The 27855-nt window shown below is 39.5% G+C and overlaps 1 protein-coding gene across 1 annotated transcript in view; it reads right to left on the bottom strand.

The window, feature by feature from the left end:
- Positions 1-7673, bottom strand: part of GRPR (gastrin releasing peptide receptor) — a 32793-nt gene extending 25120 nt beyond the window's left edge. Inside the window, exon 1 of the mRNA XM_032226077.1 lies at positions 6879-7673. Coding sequence (XP_032081968.1) covers positions 6879-7294 — 416 coding nt within the window. The 5' untranslated portion in view covers positions 7295-7673. The remainder of the gene's footprint in view (positions 1-6878) is intronic.
- Between the last annotated feature and the right edge of the window lie 20182 nt (positions 7674-27855).

The raw sequence follows: 27855 nt of genomic DNA on the forward strand, positions 1-27855 counted from the left end.
CCACTCCCAACCTTCTCTCCCTTTGCCAGTCACACATGTCACCCCGTTTCCCCTCCATTAGCAGCCCTGGGCAGAAAATAGGTAGAGATAGGTAGATATTTATTTTTTCCCTGCCTTTTTCTGTGGGTGTGGCTTGGTGGGGGTGTCATGTGACTGAATGGGCATGGGCATGAGCAATGTCAAGTTCGCCACACCCACTCATTCACATGATCCCCACACCTACAGAACCAGTAGTAAAAAAAATTGAATCCCACCACTGTACAGAATGCAATGGTGTGGGCAATTATATGCAATCCTAGAACAGCACGTGTTATCCCTCTGCTCTGCAGTTTGCTAGTTTACATCCAGGACTATTTCCAGATGCTGATTTTGACCTTTAAAGCCCTGCATGGCATGGGACTGGGATATCTGAGGGACCCTGAGTAGAATACCTCACCCCATTAGATCCGTCAGAGTAGACATACTAAGGGTACCATTGGCTAGAGACCAACATTTTGGGCTCTCCAGAGACATGTCTTCTTTGCCATGGCACTTTTCTATGGAATATTATTCCACTCCCCAAATTGGATTTGTTCAATCCATACTCCAGAAGTTCCTCAATACCTAGATATGTAATCAGGCCTGGGGCTCCCAGGGAATCAGAGATATGTTCAGATGGCTCCATTGCTAGGTACCCATTCTTTCATCCCTTTACCAAGGCCTGGTATATTTGTTCTTATAGTTTTTATTTTAATCTGGATTTTATATTTTTGTATTGCCTGTTTTTACATTTGATGTGATTCTAAGCTACCCAGAGTTGTGTATTGTGAGATTGTAAATTTGATAAATAAATGAACTCGATTATTAAGCAACAGATTTGTTAAGTGAAACATCATATGGCAGTGCCTAACTTTTGTTACTTCTGCTGTGGTGATTAAGTGAAACATCACATGACAAAAACTTGCAACAATTGGTTTCCCAATTGACTTTGCTTGTTGTAATGGATGATGTGCATGACCTTGGAGAAACAGGGGAAGAGATGCTCCCTAGGAAACAATCAAACAAGAGGGGCAGAAAGGCCATTAAGCCTTTCGCTTAATGGCAAGAGAAAGAAACTTAGGAAGAAGCCGTCCTAATGGATCAGGCACTTAGAAGTAGAGATGGTAAACCTGTGCCTTTAGATTTGCAAGATTCTATAATTGCAATAAAGCAGATTTAGTTCAGATTGTCTTGTTTCCTGTCTGACTTACATGTGCTTCTTGCAAAGTGCCCAAATCACAATCATGTGACCACTATGATGGTCATAACTTCAAGAATCAATCATAACTCTGCTTTTTAGCACCATTGTAAGTTTGAACAGTTGCTGAATGAGGCAGCCATTAGCTAACTACCTATATATTTAAAATGTTTTAAATAATACCTGTATTGCCTTATCAGAGTTCCAGCAGTCAAAATTCAGGAGAGATGTATGGTAAAATACAATATGCTCGGATTGTTTTACTGAATGCCTAGCAATATTTCTACCATCTGTGGCTGGGACCTTGCAATCTTGCTGATTTTAATGTGCAACAATGCTTGTGTTTCCCTTGATAATTAGGGAAATGCTAAGGACACATGGATATTGTTTTCTGCACCATTTCTATTCAGATGGCAAAGTTAAGTTTAATCATACTTCTTGCTTTCGTTTAGCATCATTTTTTATTTTTTTTAATTTCCAGAGTTAAATTAATTATATTAATTATAAGATTAGTTATGTTAATCACTGACTTTTTTGAGTTTTTAATATTATACTTTTTATTAGGCATATTAATATATGAATAATGTTATTTTTTATTTTTTGCAATTTATCTCCTATACTTCTCTTGCTTGCTTCTTTGCTTAAAAAATAATTCAATATTTTTTATTCTGAAGTGGCAGTTATTGTTTGCATATTCTGTCCTCATTTGTTTGAGTCCATCTAGTATGATCTATCCATACAAATGCACTTTAATGCACAAACTATAACTCTCTGTATATTAAATGAGGAATTTGCAAAAGGGTCATCATAAACACATCTATAGCACAGCTCTTCCTCATTTTATTTTTGCAATTCTTGAAAAATAAATTCCACAATTTAAAACAAATGTATGATTATGTTAATTCAAATCCAGTTTCTCATTTTTTTCTTCAAAGTGTAGATAACATCATTATATGCATATAATATCCATTTTATTCTATTATACAAGAATGTCTGATATTTTCATCAATGCTGTCATTTATAATTATTTATCTTCTTTTTAATTTTATAGAGCATTTTCTTTTGAAAACTCTGTCTGAACTGTATTCTAAGTTCTAATTCTATAGTGGCATCAGTTTATGTGTAGCAGTTTAGAGTACAGACTCAAGGGAATTTTGCTTCCAATATGAGATCCCGGACTATCAACTTTTAGTACAATTTTGCCAGAACTCCTTTTCATTCTGTTAAAACTAGTACTTTCAGTGATACTGATTTTTTGGAAATAGAAGGCTCAATTCTCTTCATAAATCCCTTTAAGTTGATTAAGATGCCTCTCCAAGTTAATAAATACATTTGAAATCAGCCTATAGAGAAGGTCAGAATGGACAGAAAAGGGCTTCTGTGTCTCCTCTGTGTAGGCCAACTGGAAATGAAGTTGGTTTAAGAAATCCTTTCACATATTTCAGTTCCTTCCATCATTTTGGCTACTCTACTAACCACTTTTTTCTGGATTCACCTAGCTCCCAATGTGCTCCTTTTCTCCTCCTATGTGCACAAGAAAAGCAAGCAGCAATAACTTCTCCGATCATGGGGGTGTGTCTTTTGAGGACTAGTTAAAAACAAACAAAAAGCCAGAACATATTTACAGTTCTTCTTCTCACTTCAATTACAAAGTCCAGCTTTTCCTGGAAGGCAGCCTGGTACAAAGTGGCCATTGAAGGCCAAGAGCACTAGAGCATACACCAGCCAACTGGTACAGGGGCATTTATTTAAGATAAAAGGTAATTCAGCAGATGGACTGGATTGCTCCAGTTATGCCAGCTAAACATTGCTTTTTACGCAGAGGGAAAAAAAAACTCAGTGGAGATCATCTTTCCAGCATGCTAAAGGTATGCAGGGTATGAGATTATCCATTAAGGCTTTTTGAAAATGGCATGTGGCCCATCCTGGAGCTGAGGCAACCACAAAGTTCAGATTAGTCCTAACTCTTTTTTACTAGTTGCCTTGCACACAATGCCCAACCCAGCATATTCCCTGAGCAAGAGAACGTGGCTCCAGTTGAATAACTGAATGGAAGCTCATTACAATTATAATAAGATACACAATGAATAAACAAAAGGTATAGGTGCTTTCCATATGGGCATTACTCCCATCATCCCCGGTCAGATATCCTATAGAGAGAGAGAATGGAAGGTTTGTAAGCCACCTGAAGTCACCAGAATTGGACAGCTATATAAATTTGTTTAATAAACAAACAAATAAATATAGGTAATCCTTGTCCTATGACCACAACTGAGCCAAAATTTCTGTTGGTAAACAAGACAATTGTTAAGTGAGCTTTGTTCCATTGTAAGACATTTCTTGCCACACTTGTTATGTGAATCACTGCAGTTGTTAAGTTACTAACACACTTGTTAAATGTATCTGGCTTCCCCATTGACTGTGCTTGTCAGAAGGTCACAAAAGCAATCCCATGACCCCAAGATACTGCAACTGTCATAAACACATGCCAGTTGTCAAGCGTCCAAATTTTGATCATGTGACAATGAGGATGCTGCAATAATCATAAATTTAAAAAATGGTCATAAGTTCCTTTTTCAGTGCCATTATAACTTTGAACAGTCACTAAATGTATGATTGTCAGTTGAGGACTAGCAGTAAAATATGTTTTAGTCTGAAAGGCATCATATTGGAGAAGCTTAATCAGAAGATCCCTGACTTCCATATATAGATAGATATTCAGCCCATCTAAGGGAGCCCAATGTATTATACATAAAAGTTCCACTTCATAGCTCTAAGGAAACTAAGAATCCAACATGGATTTGTGAAAAACAAACCATACCAAAAAAATCTTATTGCATATTTTGGCAAAATGACTAAATTAGTGAACCAGCAGAATCCTGTGGACATAGTATACTTGAACTCCAGTAAGGTATTTGACATAATCCATCTTGGTAAGATAGAAAAATGTGGGAAAAACACAGTGGTGGGTTCCGGATCCCGTTCCAACCAGTACGGCTGGACGCGTGCATGCATCTTACCATCCAGCGATGCCTCCGCTAGCCTCCGTGACACTCCAGCTGCTCGATGGAGTGGGCATTACTCCCCGTGTGCATGTGCAGATGTGCCAAAGACTTTAAACACTAGTAAGGAGCACTGGCAGGCAGATGGGCCCTCCAGAGCACCGTACCGGAGCAGTATCCGGTGCTCCGGACAGGCTCCAGTACGCCCGTACAGCGCCTTACCACCACCACCACTGGAGAAACAGCATCACCACTAGATGCATTTGTTACTGGCTTACAAACTTCACTTAACATGCAGTCCTCAATGATCATGGAGGGAGTATGCAGTGGAGTACCACAGGGTTCTGCCTTAGGCCCAATATTCTTCAATATCTTCATAAACAATTTAGATGAGGGGATAGAAGGGGAACTCATCAAATTTGCAGATGACATCAAGCTGGTGGGAAGAGCCAACCAACTCCCCACCAGAAGATAGGCTTAAGATACAGAAGGATCTTGACAGACTAAAACAGTGGGCCCTATCTAACAAAATGAGATTCTATGGTGAAACAAGTAAGGTTTTACCCTTAGGCAAGAAAAAAAATAAATGCACAGGTACAGAATAGGTTGTACCTCATTCAATTGCAGTAATTGTGAGAGGGACATAAGAGCCTTGTGGACAACCACTTAAATATGAGCCAGCAGCCATCAAAAAAGCAATATAAATGTTTTTCCTTTATATTTGGATTGTGTTCCTCATATTAATTTTATACATTTCTATACAGCATTTTTGCAAGTTACTGAAATCCATGCATGCATTTATTATTTTCTACAAGGGGTGCTGTTATACCTTATCTTTTGTTTGGACCATGGGAAATTTATGTTACTACATGATCATTATGTTTGTAGAAGCCACTCAAAGACTTATGCATATTTGAAGCTGCCTATGACCAGCTATCTGGGTGTGGCTGTTTTTCATATTTTTAGATAACAGTAACTTGCCGATGGAGTTATTTTTTAAAACAACCTTTCTAAAAAAAAAAAAAAAGTAATTTCTCCTTCCAAAGGACATAGTTCAATATAAAATTCCTCCACCTCATTCTGGATAATATGTGAAATGGCTTTGTGACAACTGTATTACATATCTATTATCTGTGTCCTTTAACAGAACTTTATTATACAGAAAGCAAAATCTGCTGGCTTTGAGACATTGGGGCTTTCAATGTCACAAATTCATTCTTCATGTTTAAAAAATGTACTGTGGTCAGATGACAAGACGATGGGATTAAGTAGAAAGGATTTTTAATCTTGTTTTGTTTATGAATCTCTTCAAAATGACTCTGTAGCTAATTCTAAGTGAAGATTCTCTTTGGTGCAAGCCAAGATAATAATCTTTCCTTACAATTTTAATACTAGTCCTTACTTTGTTTGAATGAGTTCTGCTTTATGCAATGAAATTTTTAAGTTGGATAAAAGGACACAGATAGATGTACAAATGTGGTACAAAATCACAGCATTGGGGAAAGACCTATGGTTGCTCTTTTCACTATCCTCCCTAAATTAGTTGTTTACATACTGCCCAGAAAGCAAACCCAACCCCAAAATAATTATGTAATTTACTTTGAAATTATGCCAGATGTCAATTCTTTGTCATATTTGTTTTGGACAAATAATACTAGATTTTAGACAGTTAATGTATACTGGTAAAAAGAATCTTGTGTTTTAAAAAATAATCTTAAACCAAAATAAATTTAATTATGAAGAGGTACTTTTTAATGGTTGCATCTAATTCTTTTTAGAAGAAGTGAGCTTATTTGAGCAATGAGTTTATATATAAAACTAAATGGGAAAATTATTAGACAGACTATTCATTTCCTTTTCTAAGTGGATGCCTAGTGAATAGGTTAATATAGATTTTTTTTCTACAGTTAATCTAATCTTAAGCAATTTTAAAAATCTGTGCAAAGCTCTCTTTTGTTCTGTATCATCATTCTAAATAAATGAAGCAAAAGGATTTAGCACCAAATAAAGCCGTTCCTTCTGTGACAATGAAGGTGTCTCATTAAACTCCTAAGATTTGCATTAAAATAATTAAATATGGATTTTGAACGTGTTTTACCTCAATTCATCACAAAGAAATACAAACTACAAATGTGTTAATTGTAAATTATCTTAAATAGATTTATCACTAGGAAACCTTATTTTTTCAATACAAAACATTCTTAATGTTACAAACATGCTTAGAATATTTCTTGAATTTTTAATTAAAAATGAAATGAGTAAATAATATTCCACCTGTAGCCCATCAAGTGTTAAAAGTTATTTACATAGATTTCAAATGTTAAAAGCAGTTTAAAGGAGCGTTTAGGTATGTAAATCCCATTGAATTCAAAGAGTTTACTTCAAATAAACTTTTATCAAATTTTATTATAATAATGGTTCTGCACAAAAATGATTACTGAAGTTAAAAGATATCACAGCCATCCCCCTTGGAAAGTTAACTTTCTTACCATATTTCACATGTAGCTTTAAGTGATACTAAGCATGATTTTCTCGGCTTCTCGTTATAAATTAGTCATAATCTTTTCCTTGATTACATTTCAGCCATGTTAAAACTGCAACATATGTTTTCCTTCAGACAATACAACTGAATCTCAAGAGATGTTCAAAAAGGCACTTACCTGTCTGCAGAAAGAGCCATGAGGGTGAAGATTGATACCCCCACTGAAGTAAGCTGGATAAAAGAAATAAGTTTACATCCAACTCGACCAAAAAGCCATTCAGGAGACAAATATCTGCTGGCATCCACCGGAACACAGGTGATCAAAAGAAGCAAGTCTCCAAAAGCCAGACTGGAAATGAACAAATTGGGGACATTCCTCATGGACTTTACTGTACAAAAGATTTTAATTAGGGTGATATTGCCAATTAGCCCAATCAAAATGATGATCCCATAAATAGCTGGAATTGCATATAGGAATCTGTAATAAAATAAGTCCTCACCCGAGAAAGAGAAGTTTGTATGTTCATCAGTAGAGACGTTACAAAGAATAAAGTCACTGAGTTCTGTATCTAGAAAAATGCAGTCCTCAGCCATTCTTGGGATTTGGCTAAGAAATGGGTGTTCAGTTTAAAAGGAAAAAGCATGAGCAAATTGCTTTGAATGGTTCGCTTTCCTCTCAGTAACTATTGACATAAGTGGATATATGTGATATTGCTTATCATGAAAGGAAAGATTCATAATATATAAGCTCATTCAAATGAGCCAGTATCAACCTAGTTTCATTTCCAAAACTCTTCTCTTTGTCAGTTAGCTAGAATAATGAATAAATATTTTCCTAGTTTGTCAAAAGCAAAAGATGCCATCGATGCAAAGCTATCCAGGTCCAAGGTCTAGCTTTCACTGCCAAAATATATATATCACATTTTGCAAGAACAATTGGTCGTTGCTGCCTGCCTCGTCTTTTCAGCCTGCATTTGTAGGCTGTGTTTACAGAAAAAGTAAGCAGCAGCTCTTTTAAACACACAAATGCTAGAGGCAGATCTCCGGGACGTCAGCACTGCTTGCTTTACTTCACACAATATTGCAAGCTTCCTTCAATGGATATATATTTAATAGATGTAGGAAATTTCCTGCCTGTTTTTTGGGGCATGCCAGCCACCTACTGGACAAGTTCATCATTGCCCCACCAAATAGAGTCAGAATCTGTTTGGAATATTTTTGTTCTAATGTTTCTCTGTAGGATACATCTGTGAAAAAAGCCTCAGACTTTTGCCTCTGGTTTAGGGGGAAAGAGAAAGAAAAAATATTTGATGCTTTATTTTAGAAATGTGAGTTAGGGAAAAAAGGCTCTGTGTATTCAGTTGAATAATGCAAATGATATATAACCGTGGAAGGCAAACTGATTTTCTTAATATTGTTGAACTCTAGTTTTTATCAACTCCATCTAGTATGGCCAGAAATGATGAGAATCAGAATCCAGCAACTTATGAAGGAGTAAACCCCACTGAATAGGACATGAATGCTGTCCAGCAAACAAGCTGAATTTTGGGCTTGTGGGAGGGCAGAATTTACTGCAATTACTACAACTGGTGCCCCAGAAATGATTACTTCTGAAATTATTTCTCTCAGGATTGCATTATAGATAGAAATATGTCTAGAAATTGCAGGTGGTAAGCAAGTACTAAAAAAAGCCGCAACAAGAACTCCTCCAAAATTAAATCAGAAAAAAAATCAGATATCAGGAAGAACTTGAATTATTTTTCTCAGATGATAGCTGACGCAAAAAAAAATAGGTTTCATTTGCCTGAGGACTCCACATCATCCAAAACTCCCATAAATTCAAGGAGTAGCAAAACAGGCAATTTTCTTGCAGTTAGATTTTAATCTTATCTCAAATGTTCAGTTAAGGCAATGTCAGCAGAATTTGATTTTTTTTAAAAAATAGCCAGGAAATTAAAAGGAAACCATTGGCCAATGATGCTTTATCCATTTGGTCACAAATGCACATTTTATCACTGCCACATTCACTCTGTTATTAAAGTTAGAATTTAGGTTAGCATTTATATTCTGCCCGGGTTCTCAATAATGTTGGTTTTAGGACAAAAGGTTGATGTAAATTTCTTTCCATTGAATCTTTAGCCCAAAACCTGATTGTTCTCAAGAAGATTTTAAAGTCTCTCTTTTTGAAACGGAATTTGTAGAAATATAACATATGTCACAGATGCAATTTAAACAACTAATTTGTAAAATTCAGAACTGCAGGGCTGTCATTAAAGAAAAACCGTATTAACATCAGTTTTGATACAGCTCTTACCTGGAACATAAAAGAATTTAACATATTGCAAAGAAACATATAATTATTTCCCATGACATAAGTTAATTTTTCAGTAAATATTAGCCTCCTCAAATTCCCCAAGATCTCCATACCATGAAAATTTCAGTATGGGGAGAAGAGGTTGTAGCTTTAACACAGGCAGCTTTATCTTCAATGGACAATGAATTATATTAGCAGGACTTTCAAAGTGCTTTAGGAGGAATATTAAAATAATGCAATATGGGGTTTTTCTAGAATTTGTTGGAGTTAGCTTTGTTTTCCAGAAGTAATGGTTTGGTGGAGATTGTGGGTGCCTTCAAATCAACGTTGACTCCTAGTGCCTGCCTGGTCAAGTTTTTGTGGCAAGGTTTTTTTCAGAACTTGCCTCCTTCCAAGGTCTGAGGGAGAGTGACTGCTCCATGGACCCCCAGTTGGCTTTGTATTTAAGATATGCTTAGAACTCACGGTCTCCCAGTTTCTCACCTGATGCCATACCCACTACATCAAAATGGCTCTTTTGTGTCATTACCACCTCATAAATGAGAAGCAATAAGGATGGCATCAGTTCTTGCAGAAAGAGGGTGTGTGTCAACCTGATGCCTCTGTGGTAAATAATCTTCTGAAGGCCTCCATTTGAAATGGGTACAAACCACTTCAGAATAATTTTACTTAGATTCAGGGGTAATTCTAATGGATCTATCTGAATAAATTCAAATTAAATTGCCCTTTAATAGTGCACAATCCATCATTTTGTTTTCACCAATGACGATCAAATACAAAGGCAATAAATAAGATGACTATAATAGTATCATCTTGTTCATGTTCCCCAGTGATGGCATAGACACATTGTTTTTCCTGCTACACTGCATTTTCCAATGTAAATATGTGCATTTACAAAAAGAACCAAGCTGATAAAGGCTGCCATGGGTGATTTTAATTCAGTTTGGAAAATAATTGAAGTCTGGCCAATCACAAACATTCTTTTTACCAAAATGCATATTATTAGTAAGGATACCTGAGCTGTCTCAGCATGAGTGTTGCTTGAAGGTAGGAGTGCACCAGGGGTGGGTTTCTCGCCCCGTTCCAACCGGTTCGGTTGGAACGAGGCCGGCGGCATTCTCGCGCACGCACGCGGCGTCCTCGCGCATGCATGTGGCGTGCGCGTGCACGCACGTGGCGCGCACATGCGTACTAGCGTCTGCGCAATGCTCCAGCGCGCAGGCGCTGTATGCGTTCTGCACATGCGTGGAAAGCGCAGAATTCGTAAAAACCGGGTAAGGAGCGGGCGCGGGTGTGCGGGCGCGCGCAGGCGCGGGGGGGGGCTTCGCCGTTCCCGGAAGTTACTTACTTCCGGTTTCGGCGACCAACCGGATCGCAGGGACCGGTGCGAACCGGTCGAAACCCACCCCTGGAGTGCACGTTGTTGTCCTCTATCAAACCTCAGCCCTCCAAGAAGGCAACCTCCATCATTTTCCTACTATGTATCAAAAGTAGTGTTTTCTGACACAAGCAATTCTGTTCATTTTTCCTGTTGTGCTTCAATGCACTGTAAATATACATTTCCACTCCAACTGGCACTTTTGTGCACTGTGACAGGAATGTTCCATCCCCTATGCTGATTGACCAATGCCCTCAAGGTCATTTTATTCTCCAACACTGAACTTCTGTGTTGCCTGCTCATTCCTGAAGGGACCTCATCTGGTGAACTTGCTATTTTTTCCCTTCATTTCATCAGTGGGCCTTTGAATTTCTTTTGTCAATTTAACTAATGAAATGGTGGATATTTCCATTGTTTTAAACCAGATGAAACTGACAGAAATTCTGCCATGTTCTTCTAGATCAAGGGATAATAAGAACGGTAAAAAGAGGAGCTAGGGAAGGAAAAATCAACTACAAGGGGAATCAGCATACAGCAGCTCATAAAGAAAATAGTCTATCAGTGGAAACTGCATGTCCCGAAAATACATCATTTTTTAGTATGGGTGGGGCAAGTAAAGCAGAGGCATTGCAGAGGCAATGGCAATCACAGTCAGGACAGAAGACCAGACAATTACAATGGTCAAAGAGAGAAAAAGGTTGAAATCCAGAATGCAGAATTCTAACATAGATTTCATTTCCAGCTAATTTATACAGAGGAGTCAAGTGGTATAAGGCTACAATGCCAAAAAAAAAAGCCCTAACTGACAAATTGTTTCCCATTTCTTTCCATTTTTTAATGCAAAACAGAAGGTGATTTGAATCTTAAAATGCCACATTTTTGTGAGTTCAAGATGCTTGCTTGATTTTTAATGGGGTTATATTCTTCAGTTTATGTTATATAGAATATTAATGTTGTTTTCCGAATGGGAATGGACTGTCTCATGTTAAGACCACTAACAAGTCAGAGGCACAGAAATAAAATTCACTAATTAATTCCTGAGATAATTCACATGATTTTATTGTAGAAATGATATTATGTTTAATCTAGGACTCAAAGTACTCTAAACTTTAAAAAATTAAAGTATTTTTGGTACTCTATTTATATTTTGTAAACTTCCAACAACTAAGAATAAAGTAAAATAAAAAAATATTAGGTTAAAAAACACTCCCAATGACTTTCATAATTATTGATTACAATGTTATTATCACATTAAAAAAGACATCAAATTAATTAAATAGTATTTATTTTTACTGATACCTCTAATTTGCTATAGAAAATATTTTATTGAAGAGTATATTAGAATTTAGAATTTAGAATTTTATTAACATTTATAGGCCGCCCTTTTCCCTGAGGGGACTCAGGGCGGCTCACATAAAATCAGGAGGGGGAATACAAACAATGACATAGACACATATAAGTAAAAATAATGAGCAACATTCATTCATCATTCGGGAGGGGCGGCTATCTTTGTCCCCAGGCCTGACGGGCTAGCCAGGTCTTAAGGGCTATGCGGAAGGCCTGGACGGTGGTGAGAGTACGAATCTCCACGGGGAGCTCGTTCCAAAGGGTCGGAGCAACTACTGAAAAGGCCCTCCTCCTTGTAGTTGCCAGCCGGCACTGGCTGGCCGATGGAATTCGGAGGAGGCCCAATCTATGAGATCTAATTGGTCGCAGGGAGGTAATTGGCAGGAGGCGGTCTCTCAAGTACGCAGATCCACTACCATGCAGGGCTTTATGGGTGACTAGTAGCACCTTGAAGCGCACCCGGAGATCGACAGGTAGCCAGCGCAGCTCGTGGAGGATAGGTGTTATGTGGGTGAACTGAGGTGCACCCACGATCACTCGCGCGGCCGCGTTCTGGACTAGCTGAAGTCGCCGGATGCTCTTCAAGGGCAGCCCCATGTAGAGCACATTGCAGTATTCCAGCCTAGAGGTCACAAGGGCCCGAGTGACTGTTGTGAGAGCCTCCCGATTCAGGTAGGGTCGCAACTGGCGCACCAGGCGAACCTGGGCAAATGCCCCCCTGGTCACAGCCGTCAGGTGGTGGTCGAAAGATAGCTGTGGATCCAGGAGGACTCCCAAGTTGCGAACCCTCTCTGAGGGGTGTAAAATTTGACCCCCCAGCCTGAGTGATGGAATATTGGTCGAATCTTTGGGAGGAAAGCACAACAGCCACTCGGTCTTTTCTGGGTTGAGTACAAGCTTGTTAGCCCTCATCCAGTCCATAACGGCCTCAAGGCCTCGGCTCATCACGTCTGCCGCTTCATTGAGTTGGCACGGGGCGGACAGATACAACTGGGTATCGTCCGCATATTGGTGGTATCTTATCCCGTGCCTGCGGATGATCTCTCCCAGCGGTTTCATGTAGATGTTGAATAGTAGGGGGGATAAGACCGAACCCTGAGGCACCCCATATATTAGGGGCCTAGGGGTCGATCTCTGCCCCCCACTAACACCGACTGCGACCTGTCCGAGAGGTAGGAGGAGAACCACCGCAACACGGTGCCTCCCACTCCCATCTCCCGCAGTCGTCGCAGAAGGATACCATGGTCGATGGTATCGAAAGCCGCTGAGAGGTCAAGGAGAACCAGGATGGAGGGGTGTCCTCCATCTCTGGCTCTCCAAAGATCATCGGTCAATGCGACCAAAGCGGTTTCTGTGCTGTAACCGGGTCTGAAGCCTGACTGGAAGGGGTCGAGATAGCTTGCTTCCTCCAAGGACCGCTGGAGCTGGAAGCCCACCACCTTCTCAACAACCTTCCCAAGAAAGGGAAGGTTGGAGACTGGGCGATAGTTATTAAGAACAGCTGGATCCAGAGATGGCTTCTTTAGGAGGGGTCTCACCACCGCCGCTTTTAATGCGGCGGGGAAGTTCCCCTCCCGAAGAGAGGCGGTAACAACCGCCTGGATCCAGCCTCGTGTCACCTCACTGCTGTTAGTAACCAGCCATGAGGGACACGGGTCCAGTACACAGGTGGAGGCACTTACAGCTCTCATGGCCTTGTCCACATCCCCAGGGGCAACATCCTGAAACTCAACCCAGAGATGGTCTACTTGATCCTCTTGTGCCTCGGCTGGAACTGCAGAGCTGGAGTCCAAGTCCGACCGAAACCGAGCAATTTTGTCCGCTAAGAATTGGGCATAATCCTCAACTCAATTGCCAGCTCGGCTACCGACTTGAGGAGCGAGGGGAGGGCTGCTGCAACGCTGTTGGGAGGCAGGTACGTTAACAGCAAACCCACTTGACCCATGAGGTCCAACTTCACCAGCAGGGATTCACACCCGACAAGCTCCGGAGCAGGGATCCTACAAGGTGCTAAAGACTCCCGGATAACAATAGCCACACCCCCACCCCTTCCCTGGGCTCTCGGCTGATGAAGCACCTGATCCACATCTGATTCATCTGAAGTATTTTCCTATAATTATCATTATTTAGGGCATGTCAAATTTTTCAACTTTCAATTTCCAAACATTAAGGTTGATCAAATATTGTGACATGCCTTGGAAATTGTAAAGATATTTTGGTTATTTTAATATAATGTAGATGTGCTTGGTAAATAACTACATAAATATCATTAGTTTTTATCATTTTGATTGTTTCATTTCACAGGTTCAACAGCCTTTCTCTGTGAAACATTATTTTGTCTGAGTGGGTTTACTGCTGGCCTCATTTCCTGTGAGTGTGATAACTGATCTACAATGATTTCTAAAAGAAGAACAAGACTGGGAATATATATGAGCAACCTAATTGGGACTAGCAGAAACTTATTGCCATCTGAACTCCCAGTACTGTGAGACATTCTCAGATATCGTTAAGAGAATAAAGTAGTGATGATGCTAGAAAATACCCAGCAGTCAGTCTGGCAAGAGACATATATCCCAAAGTGCTTGAAAAATGGGAACGAGTGAACAGTTCTTTTGTGACCCCTGTTGTAAATTCATGAGTAACTATCTTGAACAAGATCCAAGAGAGCTGAGATCGAGCCAAAAACATATTTCCTGGTAGAAGAAAGCTAGATGTCAAAGATACTTTCACTGTGAAACTTGACAAACTATTTGACATCCTCAACTACAAGTGTCAACTTATTCTGTGTGTCAAATTCGGCATCCCTGCTGGCAGCAAAAAAGAAGCCCACATTAACTGTACTTGACCTAAGGAGACAGAGATAGGAACTTGTTTTCATTAAAGGTCAGACAGACAAGATGGGGTTTTTTGGATGATACCAGATTGGTTTGCCAGATGTGGCCAATCAGAAACAACTAGGCAAAAGGCAAAAGCAGCAGGATGATGAGAGAGATTATACTAAATATAAGCAGAGAAGTATTCCAGACATTTTGATACTGAAAAATGAATATCTCTTATGATGAAAATGAAGGACAGATGACTGATGATGAAGATGAAGAGGAATGTGATAAAAGTTATGAAGAGGCCTTAGACCAAACACATGTGCCCTCTACTTTAAAAAAAACAGAACGTGATAGATTAGCAATAACAAATGTTGCTAATAGAAAATTAATAAAAATAGAAAATTAATAAAAAAATTAAAAAAATGTTGCTATGCTGGAGCTGATTGACTGGTCTGAAGATGATCAGAGCCACCTTTGATGTGCAAACTGACTACAGTGGAAATAAAGAAGTTTATTGACAAACTAATGCAAGTACCACAGTGGCCCTGTGATGCCCAATCAATAGAGAGATGTGTGAAACAAGTCACAGAGACAGCAAGCAATGTTTACACAAATGAGAAATGTGAGGGTTATATCAGAGGCCAAGAAGTGAGTTGGTGGCTGATGTTGCAGAACAAATCAAGACAAGATTTGATTAAACTCCCTTGAACATTTTTGTAACTCAGACAGTTGCTTTTTGATGTTAGTTTATGGTTGCATGGATTATTTTTTGCTTAGCTAGGTATGATTCATGCAGAAAATGTTTTTAATTTTTGTAGCACAAGGTGTAATTTTGAGAAGATAATGTTAACTGTATTTGTGTTACAAGAGACTTTTGTAGGGTATATGATCCGTCATGGGTTTACCATAAATGTTGTGTAATTGCAAAAATAACAGCAGATTTGAATTCTTGGTGTAAAAACACATATTTTTAGAATCCCTCACTGAAAAAAACAGCAAAAAATAATTTTCATCATGTTAAATGACACACCATTGTGTATGGTGGAAGGTACTACTTGTTTGGATGGTCAGAATTACATGTTTGTCCTAAGAATGGTTTGAAGGAAACTGATTAATATGTACACAATAATCTTTGCATTATTTATGGAAGAGCTTATGATAATATAAACCTATATTTTGGGATAGAGCACAAAAATGACACATAAAGAGGAGAGACTGGAAGTACCTCAACAAGACAGACAGAAAAACTGTGGGCTCTAAAGAGCCTCACTTAAATTCTGGCTGAAAAACTGATGCTGAGGATCTTTGAACCAGAACTTTCCTAAAGAGAAAGTGAAGAAGGAGCTGCATGTCATTGGACCCAGAGGAATGCAACAGGTTCCTTGTAGATCAGAGATTAGCTCTCTGAATCGGCGTCAGGGGAGGCGGCATTGTAAAATGACTACTACAAAGCTGAAGCTTCTGGACTTAGCATTTGAACAGGAGCGGTGTTTGGAAGGAGTGATGAGACCTGGTGAGAAGATTTAAATAACCAACTGACACAAATCAGAATTTGGAAAAGGCAAAGAATCTTATGAGTAGAAAATAACATTAACAGACAGATTGGGATTTTGGTGGAAAGAAAAGAAAGAAGGAAAAATATTGTGGTTTAAATCGTTAAGCCCAAAGAGAACTGCTTGCTTTAAACAACTTGGAGACAGAAATGAGAATTGACTAACCCATTGTAATATAAACTTTGGATTTGGATCTGAAAAGATTATGTCTTTAAAAGAGATTAACTGACAATTGGGAACCTCATGGGAAAAGAAGAAGGGGGGAATGGAAGCTAAAAATACTGACACCAAGGAGACTTGCTTTGTTTGAGCTTGTTCTAATTTACACATCTTAAGCAACCCTAATCAATGAGAGGTGGAAGATAACAAGAGGAAAAATCGAGAAAAAGCATTATTTTTTCCATTCATAATTTTATCTTTCCTGGATTTAAAACTGGATTTAAAAATATCAAGTTGTATTGCTGAAAATCATCGAGTTGAAAGAATTCGAAGCCACTTGCTGGAGGGAAGAACAAAGAAAGCGAAGTGTTTAAGGAGGGTTTGAATTTGTGACTGTGGAGGAAAAGAAGAATGTCTCCCCCTTCTCTTTCTCTCCATTTCAGCTGAACTGGAATATTGGAGCTGGATCAGAATTGGGAAATAAGAAGAAACTGTGGAACTTAAATTATAATTAACTGTAACTTTTGAACTGGACATTATGGAAAGTTGGGAATTTGAAGAAATACATGAAATTATAAAAAATATGCATGTCATTAAAATTAGATTGAAATAGAATTTTGAAGTTAGAAATTAAGGAGAAACAAGAAGCGAGGGAAGAAGAAAGGGAAGGTAGTGGAATTACAGAAGCAGACAAAGAAAGCAGACAAAAGATTTTACTGGGTTTGACAGTGGCACAAGGAAAATTGAAATGGGGGGATATGTCCCAACAAAGAAAAGAGAAGGAATTATAGAAGAAAGGAAAGGAAATGGCCAGACAGGAATGGAGAAGAAAAAGGAGAAATAAAGGAGTGATAAGAGAAAAGAGGAAGAGAAGATAGGAAGACAAAGGATACATTGAAAGACGCAGCAGTGGGTGATATAAAAGTTTGAGAAAGAAGAATATATACCAGTAGAAAGAAAAAGCAGCTTAGAGTTTGGGATAAAAACCTTGCTAGGAAGAAATGGAAAGGACAAGGAAAAAATGAAGATTGACAGGAGAGAGGAAGAAGGGAAGCATACACATATATACACAGAATCACATATATTAATATGAATGACTAGCTAATTGGATATTTAGAAATTACTATGTGGAGAATATAAAGTAGAGGTATGTGATTTACTCTTACATGATAGTTGAACTGAATTGCTAATTGATAGAATATGATGAAAAGACAATCAAATATAAATAAAAATATATGAAATATGGATACATATAGAACTTCTAAGAAGATAAATATAAGTGAGGTGCATATTGCTTGTTATTTTATATAGCAGATCAACGAAATTATAATATGCATTGAATAGCAAGGATTGTAATTAAAAGATAATTAAATGTAAGCTAAGTAAAGATATGGAAAAATGGAGGGGGGACTTGAAATACATTTAATGTCAGCATTCCAAGTATCATATAGAATTAAATCAGAGTCCAAGGCAAAACAATCCTTAAAGTTCCAATTTAATAAATCAAACATCTTAGCACATCTGTGTAATCCCAATTCTGGATGTTACATCAGATTCCCACCCAGTTGAAAGTTCATGATCTTGTCCCCACACCCACAAATCCATCACATGGTCCAATCTTCTTCTTCCACGCTGGCATCTACACCCAGCTGTTTCCGGTCAGGTGCAAAGGTGCAGAGACAAAAGATGACCTTGGTCTTCTAGAAAAGAATGACAACAACACATTCCACAATCCTACTCCTTTCTATTCCCCCCTGTTATCAACTGTACTAATGAAACAGCATAATGAAATAAGAGAAAGTATGGCAAGCCAAAATTCTAAAAGGAATATAATTGCAGGCCTGACAGGTGGCCTCTCCTCAGAAGAAAAATGTTTCATGAAAAGAGAATAACATAAAAGTTAACATATCACACTTAACCACCTCTTCCCCCCTCTAGGGGACCCTTTGGCTTATCTGGAAACTTTTCATGGAATTGTTCTACTAACTTCTCCACTTTTAAGTTCCAGCTTTTCACCCAAGTGGCTTCAGACAATGGGTAACCCTTCCATTGCACTAAATCAGTGGTAGTCAACCTGGTCCCTACCGCCCACTAGTGGGTGTTCCAGGTTTCATGGTGGGTGGTAGGAGTTTGCTGTAACTCTGCTTTATAAATTTTATAAAGTAAAGTTACTTCCCTACTTTATAAATCACCATTACCCTGGAACTGGTGAGCGGTTAGAAAATTTTATTACTAAAAGAGATACAAAAGTGGATGGTAGGTATAAAAAGGTTGACTATCCCTGCACTAAATACTGTAAGCGACCCCTATTCAGCCAGGAGTCTACAATCTTTTCCACCTCAGACTGTGTTTCCCCTTCTAGCACTACAGGAGGAGAGAAAGCTTGGGTGGATGCCCTTATGCTAGACCCATTTATTGGTTTCAACAAGCTACAATGAAATTCTGGGTCAAATTTCCCTAGCTTCTGGGTAGACTGAGTTGAACTGTATATGGGTTAACTATCTTCACTATTGGGAATGGACCTAGAAAATTTGGACCAAATTCCTTGCTAGGCATTCCTAATCTTATCTATTTGGTAGACACAAAAACTTTGTACCCCACATGGAAGGGGTTTTGGAGCTAGTGGTGTTTATCAGCTTGCTTCTTGTAGTAGATGGCTGCTGCATCTGCTAGAGCCTTCTTTGTATTCTCCCATCCTTTCTTTAGCATGTCCATCCATTCACTCAAAGACATGGAGGAGGGAGGTTCTCTTGGCAGCTCAGGCATGGCAACAAATTCCATGTCACTGGTAATCTGAAAACCCATTAATCCCGTGCTGCTGTGGACCACATCGTTGTACGTCACTTCGGCGAAGGGTAGCAAGTCTGACCAGTTGTCTTACTGATAGTCCACATAACACTGGATATATTGTTCCACCACCGCCTTGGCTCTCTCTGCTGCGCAGTTCATGCTGGGATGAACCTCTCAGCTCAGTTCTTGTGTAGACCCAATGGATCTCAGGACCTTTCTCCAGAACTTGGCTGTGAACTGGACTCCACGATCTGAAATGATCCTCTTGGGCAATCCGTGCAGGCGATAAATGTGTTTCACAAACATTTTCGTTAATTTCTTTGCAGACGGCAATCCTGAGCAAGCGATGAAGTGTGCCTGCTTGGAAACCAAGTCAATAACTGTCCAGATTACTCTGTTCCCACTGCTGTCTGGGAGTTCCACGATGAAGTCCATTGCAACCTCTTTCCATGGTCGGTTAGGGCTGGCCACTCGTTGTAGCAGTCCAGGGGACTTCTCCGGCAGTGGTTTCATCATTGCGCAAATAGCACAGCTTTTTAAGTAATCTTCCACCTCTGATTCCATCTTTGGCCACCAAAATTGATGCCTGGTGAGGTGGAGCGTTTTTAGGAATCCAAAGTGGCCTCCTAGTTCTGCCTCATGGCTTCGCTGTAGAACTTCCAGCCTCAAACCCATGGTGACGTACAGTTTGGACCTCTTCCAGGCTATTCCATTTTCCATCATTAGGATTTCCTGGTTGTTGTTGAGCCACTGGTCTGTTGGGAGTGCCAATTTCATAGCTGTCATCAGCTTATCCTGGCTTCCATTACTGTCATGCTGCAGTTTTCTCGACAAAACATCCCCCAACAAGTTTTTGGGTACTTGTTGGATAGGGTTTTTGTCTCTGCTGCAGGTTCTGGGCTCTTGGATTCAATCATCCCTGGCTGGCCCTTTTCCTCCACCGGTGGTAGCGGCTCAACTACAATCATCAATTTCCTACCACCATCTTCCCACTTTATCGTAGGCTTCCACTTGTCAAGCCATGCAAGCCCCAAGATTATTTTTTCCGGCATCTCTGGAGCCACAATGAATCTGAGAAGCTCGCAGTGGCGGCCCACTTGTAACTTCACCAGTTCAGTTACTAACATGGATTGGTCCCCTCCAATTAGTGTTCCATCTACCTGCTCAACCCGAATAGGATGGGCTAGAGGTCTTGTGCTTATGCCTAGTTGCTTGACAATCGATGTGCTAATTAAGCATCGAGCGCAACTGGTGCTCACAACTGCTTCAACTTCCCCCTCCAACCCTGTTTCAGGCACTTGGAGGTTGACTTGGAAGGCGAATGGGCGGATGGGTGCATTCACCATTGGGTCATCTTCAGCATTTTCCTCCTCTGACGCCTCCCCCTTGGTAGGACTCTTCGTCACCATAAGTTGGGGATCCTCTTCTAGAGATTGTTGGGCCAGATGACTCTTTTGTGGTGGCATCTGGGGCCTTCTCTTTACCACCATGGCGGTTGGTGTGCACATTTGTGGCAATGGGGCTGGAGCCAAGCATTCTGACGCTTTGTGGCCAAGTTGACAGCAAAGGTGACATTTTATTGGCTCCCATGAGGAAAGGAACCTAGTTACATCTCTAAACTTAGGAACCGCCTCATCACATTTTCCCACCATCCATTCTGTAGTTTGCCCCTTGGTAATCCCTTCTTCCATTGTTGAGAACCTTTCTCTGTAGGAAGTTTGGGTAAGAACCTGTTGGGGCATTGCAGGGGAGACTGGAACCGGTGGGGAGGTCAATCCCTCAGTTGGCCACTGCCCAGTTATATGCCATGGTGCCATCTGTTGAGGAAGGGCAGGTACCAATTGGAATCCCTTTCATCCATGACCTGGGAGTAAGACCCATCCCGAGGTTGCATGATTCAGAGGTTGCAGTTCAACCAATAATGGCTAGTTAGGGAGGGTTGTGTGCCAAGGGCCCCTTTGCTGTCTTGGAGGATTTCTGGCCCAAGGGGCCCTCTGCTGGCTTGGAGGACTTTCCCATGTTAATGGCCCAGGAGGTGCCCACTGGCATCTTATCCATCCATACTCTGGGAAGAAAGCCCAATTTAGTGGTACTTCATTCTCTAGTTGCAGCCCAATTTCCGGTGGCTGGCTAGTGAAAGATGCTGGCCAAATCCCATCTTGCTGGCTGGGTTGAAAATCCCATCTTGATAGGGATTCTGTCTTCAACCCAGTTGCAAGGTATTGGCTCATTTCAATTATCCCCATTTGGAAGGAGTCAAAATCTCCACTCCAGGGTTTATTCCAAGCCTTAGCTGGGGGGAAGGAGGGAGAGCATGCACTCACATTTAGTTGTCCAAAATGATCCGGGAAGTCCATCAGTGATGACTGCGTGAAGGTGGCTGGGATCTCCATTCATCAGATCATCTGGCCATCCTTTAGTCGCATTGAGAATAAGCTTCTCCATTCCCCTCTTCTATTCCCCACAGGCTGGGCTTCTTGCCAGCAGCAATAAATTTTAAAAGAGAGACTCCTTCACCTTTGAAGATTTGAGGAGAAGCGTCTCTTCTTAGCTTCTTATCTCAAAAGGCTTTCTCATAATTGTTCGCTGACATTTTATGCTGACCAGGTCAGTCAGCATTGGGAAACAGCAACCCTTACCAGCCCCCGCCCATGAGGGGGGGGTGCTGGTAATTTATTTTGAAGAAAGAATTGGGAAAATGTCAGCATTCCAAGTATCATATAGAATTAAATCAGAGTCCAAGGCAAAATGATCCTTAAAGTTCCAATTTAATAAATCAGACATCTTAGCACATCTGTGTAATCCCAATTCTGGATGTTACATCAGATTTCCACCTAGTTGAAAGTTCATGATCTTGTCCCCACACCCACAAATCCATCACATGGTCCAATCTTCTTCCACGCTGGCATCTACACCAAGCTGCTTCCGGTCAGGTGCAAAGGTGCAGAGACTAAAGATGACCTTGGTCCTCTAGAAAAGAATGACAACAACACATTCCACAATCCTACTCCTTTCTATTCCCCCCTCTCATCAACTGTACTAATGAAACAGCATAATGAAATAAGAGAAAGTGTGGCAGGCCAAAATTCTAAAAGGAATATAATTTGACACTTATAATGGAAAATTATTGCAATTACAAAGAGAGAACTAAAAATTTGGGGGATGTAATGATGTATAACTATACAATATTATGATGATAATAGCTGGAAATTGTAACCAGGTCCACACTTTGTCCAAAAAATAAGTTTTTTTGGGGGGTGGGGTTTAAAATATAATTGCTATATATGTATACTTTTTTTTTAAAAAGGAGGATATATGTTAAAATTATTAATATGAAAGATGTTTATTGAAATGAAATTACTAATACCATCAACATTAAATGGAGCCCGCTCAGATGCTGAAATACACCATGCAAATGAGATGAAGAGTGTGGAAGAGAGGAGAGAGACAAAAGGAAGAAGAGAGGTGAGGAGAGAGGATAGAGGGGGAAGAGGAGGAGAGAAAGGAGTGGAAAGGGGAGAGAGGAGAAGGAGAGAGGAAGAGGAAGTAGAGAAGTACGACAGAGGGAAAAAAGGAGGTAGGGAGGAGGAGGAGGAGAGAGAAGAAAGTGATGGATAAGGTATAAATATGGTGTATGGAGAGCAAAAGAGCCAGTGATAGTTTTTGGGGGTTGATGGTAAGATGAATTGACATAATATTTAATAATACAAAATAGTGTTGGTTATTTAATGGTATACATGTGGTTATTTGTATAAACATGGGGAAAAAATAAAAAACTTTAAAAAAAACAATGACATATAAAACATTTAATAAGTTAGCCACCGAAGTTAGACAGAATTCATGCTGGCACTACTACCAGTATAGTGTTCGAGTAGCTGGGGTGTTTGCTTAGAAACAGTACTATCTGTATAAATGTCTTATTTGTATAAGTGTCACTTATATAAATAGTGCAACCATAGCAATAGCACTTAGACTCTGTAGAGCAGGGGTGTCAAACTTGCAGCACATGGGCTGGATGCATCAAGCACTGGCCAGGTCCACCCCCATTTTAGAGAAAGGGAAAAAGGAGTTTTGATTCTCATCCAAGAAGCGTCTTTAGCTCTGACAGGACAGTGGGGAATCGAAGGATTTATAGGTTTATTTGTGTCCTCAGGGTCACCTGAGTGACCCTCCTGGTTTCTGTAGTCTGCAATTTTTTTTAAAATCTGGAAATCCATTCCTACTCCCACAGCATTCAAAGGGTGTTCAATTTGGGATGAGCTGAAAAAGCTTCTTGGATGAGAAGCGAAACATCTTCAAAGAAAAAGAAGACAATATAGTTGCCTCCTGAAAAAGAACCTTTGGGATAGTACTTACACTGCTCCAAAGTGCCTGCTCCAAAGTTTACAGAGTCAGCATATTGCCCCTAATCTGGGTCCACTGACCTCAGAAGGCTGGAAGTGAGTTAACCAGCAATACTGCATTCTAATCACTGTGCCACCATGGCTCTGATTGAACCCAAAATTTTTGTTGCTAAGTGAGAACTTTATTAAGTGAATTTTGTCCCATTTTATGATTTTTCTTGCCACAATTGTTAAGTGAATTACTGTAGGTGTTAGTAATACATTTGTTAAGTGAATCTGATTTCCCCATTGGCTTTGTTTGTCAAAAGGTGGAAAAATTACCCCAGGACACTGCAACTGTCATTAATATGAGTCAGCTGTCAAGGATCTGAATTTTGACAATGTGACTATAGGTCACTTTTTCAGTTGTTGTAACTTCAAATGATCACTAAATGAACTGCTGTAAGTTGAGGACTACCTATACAAGCCCATAATAATAAAAATCATCATAAAAACATATGTTTTATAGTTTTTGTATACTCTCTTGTAATTGTGAAAACATGTAATTTTAGAATAAAATGAGCTGGAAGGGACATTGGAGGTCTTCTAGTCAGTCCCCTCTCGAACAGGAGAACCTACACCACTTCAGACAAGTGACCATCCAGTCTCCTCTTAAAAACCTCAGTGATGGAGCACACATGATTTCTGAATGCAAGCTGTTCCAATGGATAATTTTCCTCACTCTTAGGAAGTTTCTCCTTAATTCCAAGTTGCTTCTCTCTTTGATTATTTTCCAATAATTTTTTTGTCCTGCCTTCAGTTCTTTGAAGAATAACTTGACCTCCTATTCGGTGTGGCAGCCTCTCAAATACTGGAATACTGCTATCATGTCATCTCTAATTCTTCTTTAGTTTAGACTAGCCAAACCCAAATCCTGCAGCCGTTCATCATATATTTTAGTCTCCAGGCCTTTGATATCTTAATTGTTCTTCTCTGAAGTTTTTCCAAAGTATCAACATCTTTTTTGTAGTATGGTGACCAAAATTGGTTGCAATATTCCAGGTGTGGTCTTACTAAGGTTTTATAAAATGGAACTAATACTTCACGTGATTTTGATTCTATGCCTCTGTTTATACAACCCAGGATGGCATTAGCTTTTTTGGTTGCTGCTGCACACTGCTGGCTCATATTCAAGTGATCATCCACTAGGACTCCAAGGTCCCTCTCAGAGTTACTGTTTTTGAGCCAGGTCTCATCTAATCTGTACTTATACCCTTGATTTTTCCTGCCTAAATGTAAAACTTTGCTTTTCTCCACATTGAAATTCATTTTGTTGGATAGGACCCATTGTTCAAGTTTGTCAAGGTCTTTTTGAATCCTGAACTTGTCTTCTGGGGTGTTGGTGATTCTTGCCAGTTTAATGTCATCTGTAAATTTGATGAGTTCCCCTTCTATTCTATTTATCTAGTTCATTTATGAAAATATTGAAGAGTACTGTATTATTATATGTGGTTAATCTTTGGTGAGATTCACAGCCTTTGGGGCTGGTTGGTAGCTCAACAGCTCGAGTCCTAACCAAGGACCTAGGAACTGTTAAGGTAGCGTCGGAGGATATAAGCTGTTCCAAGTAGGGTGGTTTTTTGTAGAGTCAGAATGTTCAAGTCTGATAAATTTAAAATTTCCAAATAGCGAGGTAGCCCTTTAGGTATTGCTCCAAGGGCTCCAATTACAATTGGGACAACACACGATTTCTTTTTCCACAGTCGCTCAACTTCAATTTGCAGGTCCCGGTACTTTGTGATTTTTCTCTTGCTGTTTATCTTCAATTCGTGCATCTACAGGTATTGCAATGTCAATGAACCATATTTTTTTCTTTTCAACTATTGTTATGTCAGGAGTGTTGTGGGCCAAGTGCCTGTCAGTCTGAATTCTGAAGTCCCACAAGATCTTGATTTTCTCATTCTCTAAAACCTTCTGAACCTGATGTTCCCAGTGGTTTTTGCTGTACTCAAATCCAAACTTTTGACACAATTTCCAGTGAATGATCTTAGCAACACGGTCATGGTGTTGTAGGTAGTCAGTTTGTGAAATTTTGCTGCACCCACTGATCAAGTGGTCGACTGTCTCGTCTTTCTCATTACAGAGGCGACATTTGCTGTTGGTGGTAACATGTTGAATGTTTGCCTTCATGCAGTTTGTGGCTAAGGCTTGTACTTGAGCTGCCAAAATAAAGCCTTCTGTTTCTTTTTTCAGTGCTCCTGATCTTAACCAGTTCCAAGTTAGCTTTTGGTCAGCTTTGCCTTCAATACTTTTCAAGTATTGGCTATGCATAGCTTTGTTTTTCCAATTTTCAGCTTGCTTCTCAATTACTTCTTTCTTATATTCAGCTTTTGACTTAGTTGTCTTTAAAAGGCCTCCTTTATTTACTTCCTTAATCATTGGTTCTTCACTTGTCTGGATGTAATCATTCAAGCTGTGTTTTTCTTCTTCCACAGTCTGTTTTATTTGTAGAAGTCCTCGACCACCCTCTGCTCTTGGTAAATATAATCAGTCAACGTCACTTTTATGGTGCAAAGCATGATTCATTGTCATAAGCTTCCTTGTTTTTCTGTCCAAATGGTCAAACTCCATCTGGATCCAATCAATTATTCCTGCAGAGTATCGAATCACAGGTATAGCCCAAGTATTTATGGCTTTTATGATGTTTCCTCCATTCAATTCGGACTTTAATATCTTACGAATTGGTCGAATGTACTTGGCTGAAGTTAATTCCTTGACTTTATTATGCATTAAGTCAGAGGCCTCTAAAATCCCCAAGTACTTGTAGCCGTCTTCTGGTTTTACTGCCTTTGTCATTTCTTCATTCTCAAGTTCTATTCCATCATCTTCTATGACCTTGCCGGCTTTGGTTGCCATTGTTGCACATTTGTCAATTCCAAACTACATACCAATGTCTTGGCTAAATTCTTTTGTGCTTTCAATTAATAAATTCAGTTCAGCTTTTGTTTTACCAAAGAGCTTCAAATCATCCATGTACACCAGGTGCAAGATTTTCAGTCCTTTCTTTCCAAGTTTGTCTCCATAGTTCATCTTCTTCAAAATGATTGTCAGTGGTAGCATTGAGAGTATAAAAAGTAGAGGTGAAAGGAAATTGCCCTGGAAAATGCCTCATTTAATTTCAACTTCACCCAGTACTTCTTCATTAGCTATAAGCTTTGTTTTCCAGAGGTTCATTGAAGTTCCCATGAATTTTTGTATGTTGCTGCTGATGCCAAAGATTTTCAGGCATTTCTTGATCCAGCTATGGGGAACTGAATCAAATGCTTTCTTATAGTCTATCCAATCCATGAACAGGTTGGTTCGTCTTTTCTTTGAATTCTTTAGGATTAGTTTGTCAATTAGCAGTTGGTCCTTTGTTCCTCTTGAATTTTTGCAGCATCCTTTCTGTTCTACAGGAAGCAAGTTATTTCTTTCCAAGTATCCATAAATTTGGTTTGCAATGATACCAGTAAGGAGCTTGTATGTTGTTGGCAAACAGGTGATTGGCCTATAGTTTCCAGGATCCTTTCCTTTTTCTTTATCTTTTTGGATCAAAAAATGTCTTTCCAGTTGTCATCCATTCATCATTTTCAGTGTTTTTAAGATCTGGTTCATTTGGGCTGCCAATCTTTTGTGCACACTTGTAAGTGCCTTTAACCAGAAGCCATGTAACTCATCTGGTCCAGGTGCACTCCAGTTCTTCACTTTTCTTGACTGTCTTTGCACCATTTCTTTTGTTACTTTCACATCTTCCATTTTATGCACTTTAATAGAATCCTCAATCTGTTTGATCCATTTTGCATTTCTGTTGTGGTTCTTGTTGTTTTCCCACAAATCCTTCCAGAATTTCAGAGCTTTCTCTTTTCATTTGTTGTTACTCCATCTCCACTTTCTAAGCTCTTATAAAACTGGTGCTGATTTGCTCTGAACTGTGAGTTTTCCTTGAATTGAGTTACTCGGCTTTCATATCTTTTAATCTTTTCAGCAACGGTAATAACCCTCTGTTTCAGCTATTCAATTACTATCGCAATCTCATTATTCTCCAAATTGTATCTTGCTTCCAGGTTGCTTTTGACCTGCTTGTTCCTTAGCTGACCTTGCCTTAGGTACAAGTCTCCACGAAATTTTTTGATCTTCAATTCCAACCGAATTTTCCATTTAGGCTTCCTCTTCTTGCCTCTTTGGTTCTTTTGTATTTTCAAACCCAATTCTTTGGTGGTTATGAAGGCTGCTGCATACATCAGCTGGTTTGTTTCAGCTAATGTAGTGGTTTGAATGGTTTGCACAGCCTCACTGACCTTTTTTAGTACCTTTCTCAATTTTTTCTGGTTCACTTGGTTCAGCTTTGGCAAATGTGTTCTTTCAGCATCTTCCATTTGATGCTTTATTTTCTCAGCTAATTGAGCAATATCTGTTGGTGTTTGTTCTTCA

Source organism: Thamnophis elegans, chromosome 11 (genome assembly GCF_009769535.1).
Source record: "Thamnophis elegans isolate rThaEle1 chromosome 11, rThaEle1.pri, whole genome shotgun sequence".
Taxonomy (NCBI): domain Eukaryota; kingdom Metazoa; phylum Chordata; class Lepidosauria; order Squamata; family Colubridae; genus Thamnophis; species Thamnophis elegans.